At 40.4% G+C, this 20,169-nt stretch overlaps 1 protein-coding gene across 1 annotated transcript; it reads left to right on the forward strand.

Annotated features, from left to right (window-relative positions):
* The first annotated feature begins 11,037 nt into the window (after nucleotides 1-11,037).
* On the forward strand, nucleotides 11,038-18,739 carry kdelr2b (KDEL endoplasmic reticulum protein retention receptor 2b). Its single transcript, XM_057825185.1, has 5 exons — nucleotides 11,038-11,327; nucleotides 14,255-14,355; nucleotides 14,459-14,617; nucleotides 15,586-15,838; nucleotides 17,699-18,739. The coding sequence occupies exons 1-5, from the start codon at nucleotides 11,237-11,239 to the stop codon at nucleotides 17,731-17,733; spliced, it is 639 nt and encodes a 212-aa protein (XP_057681168.1). The 5' UTR covers nucleotides 11,038-11,236; the 3' UTR covers nucleotides 17,734-18,739.
* The last annotated feature ends 1,430 nt before the right edge of the window (nucleotides 18,740-20,169 follow it).

Here is a 20,169-nt window from a genome sequence, read left to right on the forward strand (position 1 = left end):
GAAAGTGGGAGCGATAAAGATTATTGATGCACCTAACACATTGAAAGCAGACATCTGGAGACATTTTGGCTTCTACGAGGTTGGTGGGAAACTTGACCAGAGTTATGCGGTGTGTAAAAAATGAAACATGAGAATAATAATACAAATGGGGAAACCAAATCCGTTGCATCACCGGAATTGCGCAGGGAAGATTTTTGAACGTACTTATTATTTTAAAATGCGCTGAATCGATTCGGCTTGTTGCCCGCATCGAATCGAATTGTCAGTGCCTCGCATCGGGATTGCATCGCCGCATCGATTATTCTTGACACCCTTAGTGTCTATAATGTGCGTCACAATGCGACGTCACGGTCTAAAAATTGCATTCGTACGGTACGCTATTCGTTCATGACCCACATTGACTATGCAAAGGTTATCATGGCTATGATCCCACAAGGAGGACTCTTTGAAACATGATGAACAAAAAAATAGCCAGCAGGTTACGGAAGACAATTAGACAAAGGATACTGTTAACTGGAACCATGTTCTATTGTCTGATGAGACAATAATGTTTTGTCTGACTTTGTTTACTTCGATTTGTGGGATTGCATGGGAAGACAGCAATGAGAGAGGATGTATCCGCATGTCGATGGAAATTAAATCGGTTGTTGTCACCTACGTCATCACCACCACCTGACCCGCCATCTTTCGTGTATCCCAGTGACCAGGACTACATCCCCCGAAGTCGCGTTTGTTTTGTTGACATTTTTGCGAGTAAGCAGTCACGCGAATGTCACATTAAAATGGAAAAAAAGAACAAGACTCCCTATGTGGAGAAGTTTGAGAAAGTAGCAAGAGATCGGTATTTGTCAGTTATGACGCCAGTTATGGTGCCACTGCCGTGGTCTGGAGACCAAAGATGACATGGTTGCGTGTGATGAGAACTGCTCCATTATGTGGTACCATTTGACCTGTGTTGGTATACAGCATGACACAGCTAAAGACGTGTTGGTTCTGCTGTGCTCATCTTAAATTATTGGTAATTGGTAGTTTGTGATGTTTTAACTGACAATTTGGCAACATTAAAAGACGGAGCTGGAAAAAACTTGCCCTTACAACAGAACTAATCTGTTTTTCAAAGTTGAACCTGCAATCGAATATCACTCCGAAATTTTTAACATGTGTTTTAAAAAAGGGAGCCAGAGTGCCTGGGTTGGGCTCAAGGGCATTTAACATAGAAGGTGTGCCAAAATTAATATATTCAGTTTTGCTTTCGTTAAGATGTAAAAAGTTTTGCGCTAGCCACTGCTTCACATCAGATATGCACTCCATCAATTTAGTGACAGCAGTTTGTTCATTGGGTCTCAGGGGCAAATACAGCTGCAGGTCATCAGCATAAAAATGAAAAGATATTATGTTTTTTTATAACTGATCCTAAAGGTAAAAGATAAAGTGCAAAGAGAACAGGCCCTAAAATAGAGACTTGTGGCACCCCACAAGACAGAGAAGTTTGTGAGGAGGAAAATTCCCCAATCATTACCGAGAAGGTCCTATGTTCCAGGTACGATTTAAACCACTGTAGAGCATTACCACGGATACCTATAAAGTGTTCTAAACGAGATACAAGGACTGTGTGGTCGACTGTATCAAATGATCACTGAATCAAATGTGTTGAAATGGTTCAGTGTTATGAAGCATTTGCCACAAATCAGTGTGGTGAGTCACGACACTGCTTCACCACTTTCTGTATCACTAAAGCAAATGTGTTGAAATGGTTCAGTGCTACGAGGCGTTTGACACAATTCAGTTTGATGACATCTGTTGGACAAAAATATATTGAACTTTCATATAACCAAGTGTCATCTGAGCAACTATATATGTGGGTCGTATGGTGGTTACATCAGACCTGTTAAGTTTCACGATTTGGTCGGGAGACTCCCGATTTTGACCCCAATGCTCACGCCTCACGATTAGAAAGCCAAATCTCCCGATTTTCCCAAAATGTCAATTTTTTTTTTTTTTAACGTTTTTGTTTGTCACTGTTTTGTAATGATACCATTCGGCCCGATTCGGAAAGTGACCAACAATGAATAGCCTGGCCGTCTCCGACTTCCCTGCCCTCCCTCCCCTTCAGAGATGGAAGAGCACAACCAAACATCTGACAGGGAGGGAAGAGGCGAAGCACCACCGACTTCCCAAGATGCTGGCACTAATAAACCCGCTTTTAGACTGGTTCAAGTCTTTATTTTGGAAGGAAGAGATGGAGCTGACCCCGGTCGGCCTCCAGTATTCGGGAAAAACGACGTTCGTCAACGTAATTGCCGTAAGTCTTACCTGCCAGCGATAGCTAACTAGCCTAATGCTAATAGCATTAGAGCTAATGATGGGAGAACGATGATGAGGAAGAAGTCGCTGCTTTACTCTGTGTTTTCGTGGATCAAACATCATGGAATATTAAACCACTGCGGTCCTACCCCCACAATATATGAATTTAAGTGAGAAAGCGTATCGTTACTTACTTGAAGTTTAATCATTTAGATTCGCTATTATGCTAAAGCTAAAGTGTATACTATACACTTTATTACATTATATCATTATTACTGTGCTGAAACAAAAAATATAAAGTTTCAATTCTAGGTTACAATTCAATTAAAAAACTGCCATGACAAAGATACTTTTAAAAACAAATATGATTAATTTTCTAAATGATGTAATTAATGTTGCTGATTTAGTCTGACGAAACCCTAATTGGAGTGATGGTTGATGAGATGAAGCGGCTGCTGAGGAAGCTGATGTCCAAATTTGTGCAAATGGATGTGATCAGGAAAGCTGAGGATATCCTAGATGTTGATTACAGGAACTAGGAGAACTGGCATGACACAGGCAACATAGCAGTATCACATGATGCCAGACAATACATGGAGCAAGTTGAAGACTATCTCTGATGCCACCAAAAAGAGGTTCTTTGACAGTGTAGTTAATTTTTACACAAGTGTTGTGACCAAAATGAACTTGAAAAAAAATGGTTGCATTTTGTCTCAGCGATTGTCGCGCGCATGCGCGTCATCGGGGTTGGCAAACAGAAATCTCCCTCTTTGCAATTTCTACAACTTAACAGGTATGTTACATACTTTGCCTAGTGTGCAAGCAGTAGTGGGTTCGACCCCTAGCATGAAATTTATTCTTTATTCTTCCCCAGATTAATTGAAAATAATAATAACAAAAACAAAAAAAGCTGTTTTGTTACTTTTAAATGAAAAACGGAAATGCTTGTGGAATAGGGAACTCTTGATGGTAGGTGTATAGAATGCTAGTGACACTGGGATGGGCATTTGGGTGTTTCACACATTTTTATTTAAAAACAAAATCATCTCAGCATCATTTGGTTTCAGCCGGTTCCTCTTTTTGCTAATGACCTCTCCAGCTTTTGAGAATATTCTCAGATGGCACGAACAAATATACAAACTGGCAGATAGACAAACACAAAAACTGACAGACACAAAAACAGACTGACAGACACAAAAAGTAACTTGTGTGCGTGCGTGTGTGTCCGTATTATATAAATCAGTGTATAGTGTGTCAATGAATGCCTATACTACGTGCATTTGCAAATTAATCTAATGTGTAATCTGATCTAATTTCACTTTACTCTCCCTCGTTCTCCATATGACGTAATGCGCGCAAAAGCTCTCCTCACAACCAACAACATTTTAAGGGATATATCCCTTTTTTTTTTATAAGCATTGGGAGTTTGACTGAACCAAATTGACTGACTCGACCCCTCGCTACCTGAGTGACATGTCCACGGTCACGGCCGACACGCGTGTGACATCACAACGCTTTGCTTCCGCGGCCAGGTGTTTCTCCACTGAATGTAGCGAGACATCAGTACAACCTATCGGAATACTTGTTGCCGCGAGCGCTCGACACTTGTCGGGCGTCTGCTTCGAGCGTGACGTCACGAGCTGTTCCACCGGTTCCAGCGAGACATCGGGACGACTGATTCGTGATACTTCTGCCACGAGCGCTCGACACTTGTCTCGAGCGTAACATCACTAATATCTACCATAACATGCGGGTGTAGTTTGAAGGCTATCGGCTACAACATGTATAATTGGAGCTACCTAGCATCGCGTTTGCTCGGCTTCGCAACTTTATTGCCTCCTCCCCTCTCCTGCTCTGCTCTTTCGGTTGGGTGAGTCCGTCTCCCTCAGACTTTTCGACCAATATAATAACGCATAGTAACGCATGCCTTTCCGTCCTCAGTAACGGTAACGGCGTTGCCAAGATGAGAAAAGTAATTAATTAGATTACCCACTACTGCAAAAAATAACGCCGTTATATTGTAACGCCGTTATTAACAACACTGGCTGCGAGGAACCGGTGTTCGGCCATTCCATACTACGCAGCGAAACGTCTACACAATGCTCAGCGCGCTTGCCCATGCATTCACACGCATGCGCACATCGGTTGGAAGCGGCGAGTACTCACTATTTTTGTTTTTATTTAGTTATTTAGAACCTTATCACAGCCTCAAAGATACTTTTTGCATGTATTACCCTCTCATACTTTTAACCATTGTGTTTTTTTGTGTTAGCTTTGAAGCAGTTGACCACATTAGTCACGTAGCGTGTTTAAACCGTCCTTATTTGATATAACTACATTTAAGTATTTTCTGCAGGCATTTTTTTAGTACCTTATTCCTGTATGCATCTAAACAAAACAAGTTTAGAGCGCACGGTAGTACTTTAGGTGTCAAATTCGACGAATGTAGGACGTTTCGCCGATGTAGAATATTTTGGCAGAACACCGGGGCGGAAGTGCCGCCATCTTTGGCGGGTACCTCGGGCCGCAGGGCTCTCGAGGCGGGCACCCTGGGCGCCTTTGAAGTCGATTTGTACGACGGTTCATAAAGTCTGAGAAGGTGCGCCTTGAGCCCCGTGTACTTGCCCACCTTCGGCGGATAGAACACGAAGCGCTGAGCTCTAACCGCCGTCGAGTACCCAAGTGCGGCCACCACGTGGTAGAAGCGCATGTTGTCGTCGGAAACACCACGGAGGACGAACTGCTCCTCCGCGTTAGCGAACCACGCGGCCGCAGAAGACTCGGTAAACATCGGTAGCTCGAGAAAGCTAATAGCCGCCATTGCAAAAAGTGTTCAAAAATGCCTCTGAGACTTCAGCAAGGCTCGTCGGGGTCACCAGTGAAGCGGTCTGCAATGTTTATAGAGTCGTTCGCTCAATGGCGTACCGCAAGCAACACGTCACTTCCGCTCATTAATATTCATGGAATTAGCTACGGTTGCTATGCAAGGACAAGCTACCGTTTGTCCCTAATAGGAAATGAATGGAAATCGTGTACGAAGGAGACGTTTACAGCGCTAACCCTACAAATTCTCTCCGAAAATGATGTGCCTGGTGCCAAATTGACTGGCATAGATGTGGAAGAACATAAAAATATTCAGTTAAAGAGATGGCTTTCGTGTCGAAGGCTGAAAAAGACGAAAAAAACGAGCCGACCTAAGCGTAGCTTTAGCTTTTTTTTATCGACGCGACTGACAATGACATTCTCCGGTTTCAACAAGCTATCCTTTACCATCAGCCCTGTCTTTCTTATATATCCTCTGGTTGTCCTACGTCTCTTACCATTCTTGGGGGTAATTTAGTTAGCTTTGTGTAGTGGTCGCAAATGCTACTCAGTGACAGCCAACGAACACTTTTAATTTTTTCATACTTCTCCCTTACTTAAGTTGTTTTTTTATATATATAACAGAAACGGTAACAGTGGCAGTCAAATACCATTGTAATTCTTTTCAGGTCATTCGTTGTCAGACAGAAGCAGTACGGCACAACGTTACGCAAAAAAAATAAGTTAAAAATATAAAAATGGCTTACCTCTTTGTCCTCTGAAAGACCATGCCAACCCAACATAATGTTTTCTGCATATGAAACGTGAATGGATTCGCCGAGCTGGTGTTAAAGTCCGCGCAAGTTGATATGGTCTTCACATTTTTTCCTCCCTAGTTTTTGGTTCCGGAAACGTATGAAGAAAACATCCTTCATGTGTCGTGATGTCTAGAGTCGTTTCTACAAGTTCCAAAAAAGCAATGCGTGATCGGCATGTTCGTTTTTGAAAGAGTACCGGAGAAAAAAAGCACTTTTTACGTTGGGTCTATGCGAGGGTGGGTCTATAATGTCCCACTTCGGCTTTACTTCCGCTTTACGATGCGACGTCACGGTCTAAAAATAGCTTGCGTGTGGTACGCCATTGCGTGCCCACTTGTGCATAATCAAATGTCTCAAGTGGGATTGCTGCAGAGGCTGTCCTTCATCCTCCACTGCATCAGTCCCTCTTTTTTCACCTCTTTTATCAATACCATCGTCGTTTTGGGGCTTTTTTAAGGAACTTCGGACACTCAGTTGCCTTGACATTTTTCCGAGTAAGGCCAACGACGTCATGCATCAAGAGAGACAATAGCTAATTAAATTGCTCACTCGCCGCCCTGTGGTCTGGGGTGTGAATTGCAACCTGTCAAAATGACAGATGGACTTCAGTTTTTTCCGTCACCGTTTTAAAAAACCAGTCAACGATGGAAAATATTCAGTTAACGCGACCCCTGGTGTGTGTACCTATCTGAACCAAACATCAACAGAATGAACAATCCATTAGTGTACTGGGAGGCACAAAAGAACACCTACCCACATTTATATAAACTGGCACTCACATCTATCTGCACCCCAGCTTTATCTGTGCCTTATGAAAGAATATTTTCTAAAGCTGGTGAAATATTGTCCAAAAAAAAGAAACCGTTTAAAGCCAGCCACTGTGGGAAAGCTATTATTCAGGCATGCAAACTTGCCACCTTTCGGCGAAATTTTGCCGTTTTGAAATCAAAATGGGTCATTTTTCTGAATTAAGTAGATCCGAGGAGAAAAAAATGGGGCGATGGGGGGGGGGGGGTCTGTCAACGAGCGAGTGAAACCGTTAACTTCAAAACCGTAGTCCATGCTCAAAACTACACTCTAGTCCAAGGGTCCCCATCTGCCGGGCCGCGGACCGGTTCCGGTGCGCATTTGCCACCAGGCCGCACAGAAATAATAATCTAATAACGACCGCATTCTGGCCGAACTAACTCTGTGCCCCTGCTTAACACACCAATATCCCTGTCTACTCTAGATATAATACTACGGAATAGATTAAAATGTCACAGAAATCCATTGATTGGACAGCAGGCAGTACATCTTGTTTGTGTATATAATATATCTATGTGCGCTTGTCCTCGATAATAACGTATTACTAGGCCGCGGGCGCAGCACATTTGTTCCCGGAAATAATTAGCCCCCACACGAGCGAAGATAACTGGAAAACGGACGTCTTTGGAGATATTTTTACGACGAAAAGGATATTTTTACGGCGAAAAGGACACCTGACGAGCCTACAGCCTCGAAGACCCACGAACTGCGAAGAAGTGGATTCGTGACCCGTTTGTGAATAAACAGAGAGATCGCAAATGACGGCGACCTTATTAAACGTACATTTGAGACAACAACTCTACCGAGGTTCTGGATTAAAGTCATTCTGGAATATCCTGACATCGCGACAAGAGCTTTGAAAACCTTGCTACAATGTCCAACATCGTATCTTTGTGAAGCGGGCTTCTTAATCAATGTTTAATGACAAGGCGAAGTTGTTAATGGTGAGCGCGGTGTGCAGCTGTTGTGTGCAGCTTACATGGCAGGATGAATCTGAGGAGAACTTTTCTACAAGTCCTTCCATGATCAAACGTAAGTTAGTATTCCTTTCTTTCAAGAAAGTTTGTAGTGTTTACTTTGGAATCGCTGCATTTGCGCATTTTACAGGTATGTTTAACGTTACGCGCATGCGCATAACCACGTCGTTGCAATTTTTGATGGGGTTCAAAATTTGTCAGAACACCGGTCCGTGAAAAAAAGACCCAAATAACACCGGTCCGTGGTGCAAAAAAGGTTGGGGACCCCTGCTCTTGTCCGATGACCCAGACCTATCACCGCCACTCTCTTCTGGTGACAACAAATGACTGACAAAAGTGAGAGACGGGAATACAGTTGTTCTCTGCTTAATGCAAATGGGACATACTGTATATTTTATAATTTAGATTTTGTATAATTTGCTACTTAATGTGTCTTATATGTTCTGATTTCAGGCTGAGAGATTTAGACTTGTATATGTTAAATTATTATGTACTGTGTTTAATTCGAGATGTCTCTGATTGCACTATGAAATGCACTTTTCCGCTCATGCCGTGTGTCCATGTTACTTTGTCACCTTTTTCACCCCTAACCAGTTTGCATGCCTGATTATTTCTCAACAAAAATAAATAACAAATTATCCTTACCACTTGTTGTATTTTGTTCACATACTAAATTACTAACATAAACTCATTCATATCTTTGTCATAATCAAATAACCATTGAATTCTTAACAATGTTGACCTCTTGGGCTTCTAGACCACTTGATGGCGCCATAGAGTAAATGAAGCACCATGAAGCTTTGCTACATGTGCAAACCAATTGGCTGCAAAGCTTCATTGCTTCATGAGGCTTCATTTGGCCATCACTACGTATCCACTCCTTTTTGCATTCGTTTCTATAATGGGACCTAGAATGGCAGTCTTTCACACAACACGAGTGTACCATTTTCAATGATTACCACGCAGAATGGATGTCTAGCAAAGGATCACGTCGCGGGCTTGTTGTTGTTGTGCAATACACGAAAACCCACAATGCATTGCGCTAGAAACGTCACGGGACAAGAACCGATACGCCGAGTTTTGGCTGAAAGACAACTTATTCTCCGTCAATTACTCCTTCGAATGCAACCTTATGCTGCAACCACCTCAACAGAGATGGATATCTTGCATATAGACCCTACTCACGTGACGTCACAGCCACGCCCCCGCGCCATGTTGTCTTTATACTCGTCATGTTAATGCATTAGCGCGTCGTAAATCAAATCAAATCAAATTTATTTATATAGTCCTCCAATTATGGCGTGTTTTTCTGCTCGTTAACATTAATAATCAAAATGGTGAAGTCGTGGGTGGCGGTCGGTTGCAAAAACAGAGAAGATAGATGGAGAGACTTGAAGTTTTACCGTATTCCGAGAGACCCGGAGAGGAGAGCGAGATTGACTGCTGCAATTCGACGAGAAAACTGGGCTCCAAATGACTACCACAGATTATGTAGTAGTCATTTTATATCTGGTAAGATGCATTTAATATATATTTAGAGGGTTTTGGGCTGACAACCACAATTAAGATCATTGCTAGGCTAATCGCCAACAACATACACTCAGACGTTGTGAGTGAACTACCTGAAAATATATAATTATAAGGGGACAATAAGACAGTTGTCATACAATTAGTTTACAATTTTACTATTGAGGTCAAAAGCCAAAAAATAAATTCAACTAGGGACAATCTGGAGGAGTGCTATCGCACTTCATATTTATTACATATTATATATGTATGTAGTGAGGCTGATTTTGTGTGGACAAGATAGTTGTAAATATCAGGGTAGCAGATGTCAGGCAAAGACGGCGAAGACAGCGGGTGGAAAAACATCGGTCTATAGACCCTACTCACCTACGTCACAAAATGACGTGTCGCTGTATCCGGCCGCCATATTGTCCGTATTTTTTAGACCTATTCTCATTGTTTTCAATTAGTCGTGCAAGTTATAGAGCAATTTATGGAAGCCCCGGTGTTATCTGACGCTGTAAACTCATTGGATGCGTTGCATAAATGGCATTATGTGGAAAAGCTTCAGTTTATCCATTCGCCAGATCCATATTTGATGCCTAAATCGATGTTTTTCCACCCGCTGTCTTCGCCGTCTTTGCCTGACATCTGCTAGCTACCCTGATATTTACAACTATCATGTCCACACAAAATCAGCCTATTCTCACGAAAGTTTGAAAAACTTTAAGAGCTTGAAGGCTTATAAATACTTCGTTGCTGGTTGGGTGAAACAGGTCCTCGTCCACGAAAATTCGGCAGGAATCTATCTTGTGCTCGGGAAGGTGAGTTACGAAATTTTCAATTCAAAATCTTTTGTTCTTGCTAACATCCACTGTCGAGTCTAATTTATTTCATGTCATTTGTCAATGGAGCTAGGGCTTTTAATGTTTATATGGTTTAGAGATAGCACTCTCACTACATACATATATAATATGTAATAAATATGAAGTGCGATAGCACTACTCCATATTGTCCCGAGTTGAATTTATTTTTTGGCTTTTGACCTCAATAGTGAAATTGTAAATTAATTGTATGACAACTGTCTTATTATCCCCTTATAATTATATATTTTCAGGTAGTTCATTCACAACGTCTGAGTGTATGTTGTCGGCGATTAGCCTAGCAATGATCTTAATTGCGGTTGTCAGCCCAAAACCCTCTAAATATATATTAAATGCATCTTACCAGATATAAAATGACTATTACACAATCTGTGGTAGTCGTTTGGAGCCCAGTTTTCTCGTCGAATTGCAGCAGTCAATCTCGCTCTCCTCTCCGGGTCTCTCGGAATACGGTAAAACTTCGTCTCTCCGTCTATCGTCTCAGTTTTTGCAACCGACCGCCACCCACGACTTCACCATTTTGATTATTAATGTTAACGAGCAGAAAAACACGCCATAATAGGAGAAAATTACGAAGCGCTAATGCATTAACATGACGAGTATACGGACAACATGGCGCGGGGGCGTGGCTGTGACGTCACGTGAGTAGGGTCTATAGTCAAGCATGGATTTATTTGAGGAAGCTGTCCAACGAAGTAATCATGAACACTGAATGCAAACATGTTGTGTGAGATGGAGACGACGATTTCGAAAAAATGGGGACACAGAATATATTCGTTTTTTGCTTTATTTTCACTTAGCGTGTGCTTAGCTGCTTACACCGCGAAATTCCGAGTTTATTTGCACACAAACGCAACGCTGCTCGTCATAAAATATGTTAATTACGAATGCTGCGCTTCTGATTGGCTACGCTCGGAAGCGGATACGTTGTTCTATTGGCTGTTGTAGTCTCGCTCACTTCCCCGAGCCACGTCGCGCAATACTCGCCATTTTCCTCGATTTTTAGCGAGCAAGAATCCAATAATCGTCGTTGTTTTTAACCAAAAACGACTAGATCACTTATTTTTCGTCATCATAGCCGCATTTAGATATTCTCAGGGTCTCGATTCTCGCCAAGTCTGCTGGAGCTGTCTGAAACATGAATATTTTCAGGCTAACCGGCGACCTGTCCCACCTAGCAGCTATCATCATCCTGCTGCTAAAAATATGGAAAACCCGCTCCTGTGCCGGTGAGTCGTCGCATACTTTAATTCAGTAGTCTTTAGCATCTAAAATTGTGCCGCTAGCAATGTCATTTGGACTTACGCTATGCGACTACGTATAGTTTTAGAACATCACACATGTAGCTTTCCAGCTAGTTTTAGCTAGCCTGCTAATGTCGCTTGTCACAGGTGTGTCGTGTAAAGTAAATAATTGAAACATGTTTTAACAGCGGAAATGATACTCTATTACCCGCAGTTTAAATATGTTATACGATGCTTAACTTTTGGCTGTTTATTAACTATCCCTGTTTGAAGTCTTGATTGATTAGTCGGATACTACACAAGGCACTATTTCATGTATTCGCTTCCGTTTCAGCAAGACAAGCAGACAAACATGTCAGTCTGTACTCTGTCATACTGAATACTATACAAATAAAGTCTACAATATTTAGTATTCTATCATAATACGCCCAACACACGATTTGTATCACAAAATATTTAGTAGTTTGACTTGTCGTTCTTTGTAGCGCTGTAATCATACACTGGTCCAGTAGCGGAACAAATATGAACAAGGCCCAGGTGCGATGGTAATAACGTCCCCCCACCCCCACCCGTGGATCAGACGCAAATTTCTATAAGAATGATGTAAATAGTTCGTGCTACGTTTGTGTATATTTTTGCTACTATCATTTTTGAGAGATTAATTTCGAGTGATGGCATCACGCATCCCCCATTTATTGCAAAATGCACCCGAAATGGTGCCATTCGTTTATGCTACGTTTGTGCTGCTGTTGTTTTATAGATATTGAGACATTAATTTCGAGTGATGATGTCAATCACAGCCCCTCCGTCACAGCTGACTGAGCGTCCAAACTCTCTAAATAATAGGGGTGTCCCAACAACTAGCGCAAACCCAGCACAAACAAGGGGCACCCCTTCTGGTCCCATTTTGCAGTAAATGGGGGGCCTTGAGATATTAATTTCGAGTGATCACGTGCCCCCCCCCTCCATTTACTGGAAAATGTACCCCAATGCGTGCCACTTGTTTGTGCTACATACAGTGGGGAAGAACAAGTATTGGATACACTGCCAATAGGAAAACCCATTAGCAGTGTATCCAATACTTGTTCTCCCCACTGTATGTGCTAGTTGCTGGGACACCCCTCTGTTATTGAGAGAGTTGGTACGCTTCGTCAGTCGCTACATAGGTGCCGCAATTGACGTCATCATTCGAAATTAAAATCTCCATATCTATAAAAGGATAGCAGCAGAAATGAAAATTTTTACTGCACAAACATAGACTTCATAATGTACTGACTGGACATTGCATGTGGGGCCGACAAATAGGGGGCCTGCATTGTTTGCGAGGTCGTCAAAGATGACCAAGTGGAATCGCAGACAAATAGCTTTTTTCGTTGAAAATTCTCGTGAATAAATGCTTAAATCCCTGAATTCTTTATAAATGTGGACGTAAAAAAGTCTCGATTCTTGGTTAAAAGCAAAAAGAAACGTGCAGTTAGCATTTATTTTACGTAAATATGTCAAAGTACAATGCTAGTCTGTTAGTGAATGTAGCTAGCGGCCGCCTTATGTAAACAGAGGGTTTCCGGTGAAAATTCTTGTGAATAAATGCTTAAATCCCCGAATTCTTTATAGATGTGGACGTAAAAAAGTCTCGATTCTTGGTTAAAAGCAAAAAGAAACGTGCAGTTAGCATTTATTTTACGTAAATATGTCAAAGTACAATGCTAGTCTGTTAGTGAATGTAGTTAGCGGCCGCCTTATGTAAACAGAGGTTTTCCGGTGAAAATTCTTGTGAATAAATGCTTAAATCCCCGAATTCTTTATAGATGTGGACTTAAAAAAGTCTCGATTCTTGGTTAAAAGCAAAAAGAAACGTGCAGTTAGCATTTATTTTATGTAAATATGTCAAAGTACAATGCTAGTCTGTTTGTGAGTGTAGCTAGCGGCAATCTTATGTCAACTGAGCTTTTCCGGTAAAAATTCTTGTGAATAAATGCTTAAATCCCTGAATTCTTGATAGATGTGGATGCAAAACAGTCTCGATTCTTGGTTAAAAGCAAAAAAAAAAAAAAACATGGTAAATATTGCGCACTATGATGCCTATGCACTAGCGGCTAATTTCTCCCATTGATTTTTTTTTTTTCCACAATGTTTCAAAATGCATGCATGGTACGAAAAATAATTATAAATTTGAATCCTCGAACAAATGACTCCTGCGACAATCCTTCCTGTTTGTATGCGGTACAGCTTTCGTACTTTTTCAACAGAAATCCGCCGTTAGATTGCTGCGTGCGTGTTTTTGAATAGCTCCTCTTGATGTGGGCGGCCCCCTACCTGAAGGCGAGGCGCAGTGCATTACCGATCTGACCCGTCAGTACCATTTTGAAGTCTATTGCACAAACCAGTACAAGCAATCGACACCATTTTTAATAAAAATGGGGGCTGGTTGACATCATATTGACCAATAAAAGAATTGTTAATATCTAAAAAATGATAGCAACACAAATGAATTTTTTTTCAGCACAAACGAAAGACATAATTTTAATATATATTTGTGTTTGACGTGGGGCCAGCTTCACAGGTTTCCCTCGCCCATCCACGCCCACTTTACGCCCATAAACCGGGTCCCTTAAAGGCCCAGATGCAGTCGCCCCCCCCCCCCCCTAAGTTCCAGCCTTGCTTTAGTCGTTTTAGCTGCCAAAGGAGTTGACGCGTTACTGTGAACTTTAACTGAGAAAATAAGTCCATTTTGAGTGTGATCCCCCCAAAAAAATCAAGATAATTTATACAGAATCTAAATTGGCTAATTTGTTACTTGTTGCTGATCACAGAAATCAAAGGTTTTATGACATCACTTGTTGATGCAAAAGAGTTGCAAAAAACAAACGTGCCATGTTTTTGAATGGAACTCGTTTGGCGTCTCCTCTCAGGAATCTCCGGAAAGAGTCAGGTCCTGTTTGCGTTGGTTTTCACCACTCGCTACTTGGACCTGCTTACATCCTTCATCTCCCTGTACAACACAACCATGAAGGTGAGACTAGTCGCTCACTTTCATGTAATATTTGTCTTCTCTAGCAGTTTTTCTTTCCAACAGAGAATTGACTAGATAAGTATGTTTCCCCATTTCCTTTCAGATCATTTACATCGGATGCGCATATGCCACTGTGTACCTCATCTACCTGAAGTTTAAAGCGACTTACGACGGAAACCACGATACGTTCCGGGTGGAGTTTCTCGTCATCCCCGTCGGTGGACTCGCGTTTTTGGTCAATCACGACTTCTCGCCCTTGGAGGTCAGACATTTTGTTTGCATGTTTGACCTTTACTATCAACTAGGGGTGCACGATATCCATTTTTTGAAACCGATATCGATAACTTCCTGCTCCTCAAAGCCGATACCGATATCGATAACCGATAATAAATATATATTTTTTTAAATGTACAACCTGAGTTTTTGAACACTTGGAGGTTTAAAAAAAAAAAAAAAAAAAAAAAAACGTGGTGAAGTCAACATAGATTTGCCTTTGATCTCATTAGATTTTTCATAATGACATGAACAAAACAGTGCGTTTGACTTCTGCACTGCCTGACAGCCAGCTAAAAATGAATGCACTTCCATAAACCACATGGCTTGGTCTTTTCTTGCTTTTATGGGAAGACACTCATCTTAATAATGTGAAAGTACAACAGAATAATACACATATTCAATACTCAATTACAAAAAACTGCAAAATACACTTATATACACAACTATTATATGTATAACATAGCACACTAGCTTGAGCTACTAAAGCATTGGCTGGCTTCTATAACACAACAACTTATTAAGCTCTGTACATATGACCCTTCACCACAGAAGTAAACATATGGTGCACATCCATATGTTATGGTAAACATAAAATACTTACATACTTCTGAGCCGGAAACGTAACAGAAAGCATTCACGATTGTCAATGCGACCGCTAGACACTGCAATGTATATGTGAATGAGCTTGTAATGTGAACAAAACTGTGACAAAAAAGATGCAATGAATTATTCTGACCAGCAGGTGGGAGCAATGCCCCGCAAATGGTCAACTGCTTTCCTATACTAGTGTCTAAACTCACTGTAAACTGTAAAGCCAGCACAATACATATTATCGGTCCTGTTAATAATGTTATTGGATTTATCGGGATGATGTCATAATTCCTATTATCGGACCAATAATTATCGTGCACCAGTACTATCAACATGGGTTCCTTTTTTTTCGTCCTGTACCAGATCCTGTGGACGTTCTCTATTTACTTGGAGTCGGTGGCCATCCTGCCACAGCTCTTCATGATCAGCAAGACTGGCGAGGCGGAGACCATCACCACGCACTACTTGTTCTTCTTGGGGCTCTACAGAGCATTGTACCTTATCAACTGGATATGGAGGTTCTACTTTGAAGGGTTCTTCGACATGATTGCCATTGTCGCAGGGGTGGTGCAAACCATCCTCTACTGCGATTTCTTCTACTTGTATGTAACAAAAGGTGAGTCCTGGTGGTTTTTTTTTCCTTTCTTGTACAACTGTAAAAAGTTTAAGGACCACTATTGGGTTACACGTAATGGTTTTCCAATGCAATTTTTTGGCATGTGACTGCTCCATAGACTTCCAAACTAGGGGTGTGACAAAATATCGTAATGGTGATCTATCGTGAAAATAAAAATAGGGGTGCACGATACCCATTTTTTGAAACCGATACTGATATCCCATATTCAGTACACAATATACAACAAACAAACAAACAAAGCATTGGCTGGCTTCTATAACACAACTTATGAAGTTCTGTAGAGATGACCCTTCACCACAGAAGTAAACATATATTGCACATCCATATGTTATAGTAAACATAAAATACTTACATATATTTCCGAGGTGGAAACGTAACAGAAAGCATTCACGACTGTCAATGCTCCCGCTAGACACCGCAATGTGTAAGTGATTGAACCAAACTACTGTAACAAAAAATAGATGCAGTGAATCATTCTGACCAGCAGGTGGGAGAGTTGGCCCGCAAATGGTCAACTGATTTCCCAAACTAGAAACTGTAAAGCCAGAACGGTACATATTATCGGTCCTATTATAAATGTTAGTGGATTTATCAGGATGACGTCATAATTCCTATTATCGGACCAATAATTATCGTGCACCAGTAGTATATCAACTAAAATTGTGAATGCATTGCAATAATCAATGTCAAAGTAAAGAGCTATTTCAAGAAACTGCACAAAAATCAATCAAAAATAATTATTTATTGCAACACTAGGGAACTTTTCGACTTTTATGAAATATTTTAATAACAGTTGTCATATGTCGACTGACAACTAGTTGGATAACACCTCTGTTATGGCCTGAGGGGAGGGGGCCTGTAACCGGCACTATTAACTTTGAGGAGGGTGGCAGGAACACTGCCACACACAAAAAAAAAATACAAATGTGCGGACTGCCTTATGGCATAACATCACTTCCCCCTTTCCCCTATATGTTATAAAGACGCTTTTGCGCGAAATCTGTAAAGATGGCAGAGCAACAAAAGAAATAGTTTTGTCTGAGCAGTCAAAAAAAGGAAAAAGGGAGGCTACCACGATAAAAGGACACTCAAGAATAAACACTGGCCTGGCTTTCTCTCGCTAGCGGGTAAAAATGGTGAAAAGTCACCCTGAAACTCGCACGGAGGTCGTGGAGGTGTTTGACAAGGATAAAGTGCTCCTTTTTCGGGTAAGAAAAGATTGTAAAAAAGGTGAAAATTCCGACGGAGGTTCTGGAGGTTTGTAACGGGCTCTGGGTAATCTTAACGTGGGTAAGAATGGTGAAAAGTACCAATGAAAATGTTCCGATAGGTCCTCTTTTTGAAATATCCCCCGTGAGACTGAAGATATAAAAAAGGGTAAGAGGCTGGTTGGGGCTGCCAATAAGCTCGTGGGATAAGGTCACTCTTATTGGTGGACTTGTCCGTCGATCATAATTGGGAAGGTTGCAATGGTACACAGCCAATTAGCTAACAGAATAAAGCGACTGTTATTGGCGTTCTCGTTTGTTGAAGCTACAATGGTGCTCATTGGTGCTCTGATGTGTCAATCTCGCAGCAGGAACCAATCACACGCCTTGTGCGAGTGCCCGTTGGTATGTACAAAGCACTCTTGTTTGCCTTGCTGTGAAATGATCTCTTGCGCTTCAAAATGAAACAAGTATTTTTTCATTTTTATTTTTTGATGAACGCTTTTTAAAACCCCACGACACACTAAATACGTGAAACGTGAAGTCGCGAGGGATCACTAATCGTGGTTTAGAACATTGCACATTCATACATAACATGAGTTTTCACATGACTTTTTCTGTTTCGTTGTAGTTCTCAAAGGAAAGAAGCTGAGTTTGCCTGCTTAAGTGCCAAAGAGGAGCATTTTAGCAGACTCAAAGTAAGGGACTGGCCGGGACGAGGAGTCGCACGGACACCTTTCACCTACCCTCGTCCCCTCCACCATCACTCCCCAACTTCCTCCCGCCAGAGTAAGATGCTTGAGACAGAAAGCAAGTAGGAGTGGCTGTGCATCGTTTTCTGACCAGCATCTGAACATCCGCAGAAGCTAGTCCCTTCTTATTGGGTATCTGTTTGACGCATCTTACATTTTTTTAAATTACTTTGTATAAAGGAAGGAAAAAAATGTGGGAAATATTTTCTACATAAAGTTTTCTGAAGAAATATGAGAATTTGTTGCATTGAAAACCGTGGTTGTGGAATATTTTGAGATGTACATTCTAAATAAATACACATTACTTTCAGTTTTATTTTGGAAAGATTATCATGCATTGTATGAATTTAGTGGCGGGGGGGAGTTTTAATGGTAAATAGTTTTTGTATTTTGAAGATGATGGGATCTTTACTTTTACAGTAATGAAAATTACTGTTAACGCATGATTGGACTATAGGAAAATATTAATGAGCTTTCAGAGTTGATTTTATTACAATGTAATACAAGATTATTAAGTCACATTTGTAATTTTTACATTATTATGGGCATTATGCATATTATGCCACAATGGTGACTAGATTTCTGAACAGACGTGCAACAAAGTCAAACACGCAAATGAACATTTTGAAGGCTAAGTTGCGTCCACAACACTAATAATTTGTAAGACACTCCATCATACAAGTCTTTTAAGATTTCTGGTGGTTGGAGATGATTTTGTTCATCTTGTTTCTAATGAACAAGAGTCATAATCGTTCAACTGTTTTGTACAATTGTAACTTTCTGTGCATTCTGCTTTGCTGAATCCTCTGTAGTTATCTTTTTTTTTTTTTAATCTTCATGCAGGCAATTCAAAACTGAAAATTTCAGAGCTTTTTCTACATGTTGCCAATGCCACCACAAATAAAGACTAAAATGGCTGATTGCGTGATGGTTAATATTACAAAGTGAACTGCTCAATAGCTACATTTACAAGCAGCAAGAATATACATTGCGCGTAGTTTATTTTTTAGTTAATACGTTTATAGACAAATTCAATAAGTCGATTCAATGAATTGTATTTTTCCCACTCATACCAAGAGTGGTTTTGGAATTTAGAAGGAAACTGGAGTAACCGGAGTGAAAGCCCACGCAAGCGCAGGAGAACATGCAAACGCCACATGTGAAGGTCAGAGCCTGGGTTTGAACTGTGAGGTGGACGTGCTAACGTGAGGCAATTTTCATGGTTGACTGAAGACTGGTCAGAAAAATTGAAATGAGTCAAACACATTGAAAATGGCTTCAGGCTAGCCTAGGTTAAAGAAGGAAAAAAAAAAACAATACAATAATACATTATAAATTTTATTTGAAGGCACCTTTCTGGCACTGAAGGTCACTGCACAATCAAAAACATTTAAGCAGATGTAAGGTTTTAAAAAAATGATGGAAAATAAAAGTATAGAACCTTCAGGACAAAAATTAAAATGCTAAACAGATGTGAAAAAAAAAATAGCGCAAAACAGAAATACAAAGATTATTGTGGCTAGGCAAGTCTGAATAAGAGTTTTGAGTATGGACTGTAAAAGAGATATAAATACCCTGGGCAAGATCTAGAACTGCTGTAAATAAGTGAAATGTTTATAAAAAATATATACTGTATATATATATAAGGGCTGTCAAAATTATCGCGTTAACGGGCGGTATTTTTTAAAAAAATTAATCACGGTAAAATATTTGACGCAATTAACGCACATGCCCCGCTCACATTAAAATGACAGCAGTTTAATGTCCGCTTGTTACTTGTTTTTTTGTTGTTTGGCGCCCTCTGCTGGGGCTTGGGTCCAAATGATTTTATGGGTTTGGGGAGTGAGCATGGTGTAATGACATCAATGATGAGCTACTAGTTTATTTTTTGATTGAAAATTTTACAAATTTTAATAAAACGAAAAAAATTAAGAGGGGTTTTAATATAAAATTTCTATAACTTGTACTAACATTTATCTTTTAAGAACTACAAGTTTTGCTATCCATGGATCGCTTCAAGAGAATGTTAATAATGTTAATGCCATCTTGTTGATTTATTGTTATAGTAAACAAATACAGTACTTATGTACCGTATGTTGAATGTATATATCCGTCTTGTGTCTTATCTTTTCATTCCAACAATAATTTACAGAGAAATATGGCATATTTTATAGATGGTTTGAATTGCGATACAATATGATTAATTTTTAAGCTGTAATTAACTCCATTAAAAATTTGAATCGTTTGACAGCCCTTATATATATATATATATATATATATATATATATATATATATATATATATATATATATATATATATATGCAATTTAATAAAAATGTTTGGCTAATG

The sequence above is a fragment of the Corythoichthys intestinalis genome, chromosome 21, assembly GCF_030265065.1.
Source record: "Corythoichthys intestinalis isolate RoL2023-P3 chromosome 21, ASM3026506v1, whole genome shotgun sequence".
Lineage (NCBI taxonomy): Eukaryota > Metazoa > Chordata > Actinopteri > Syngnathiformes > Syngnathidae > Corythoichthys > Corythoichthys intestinalis.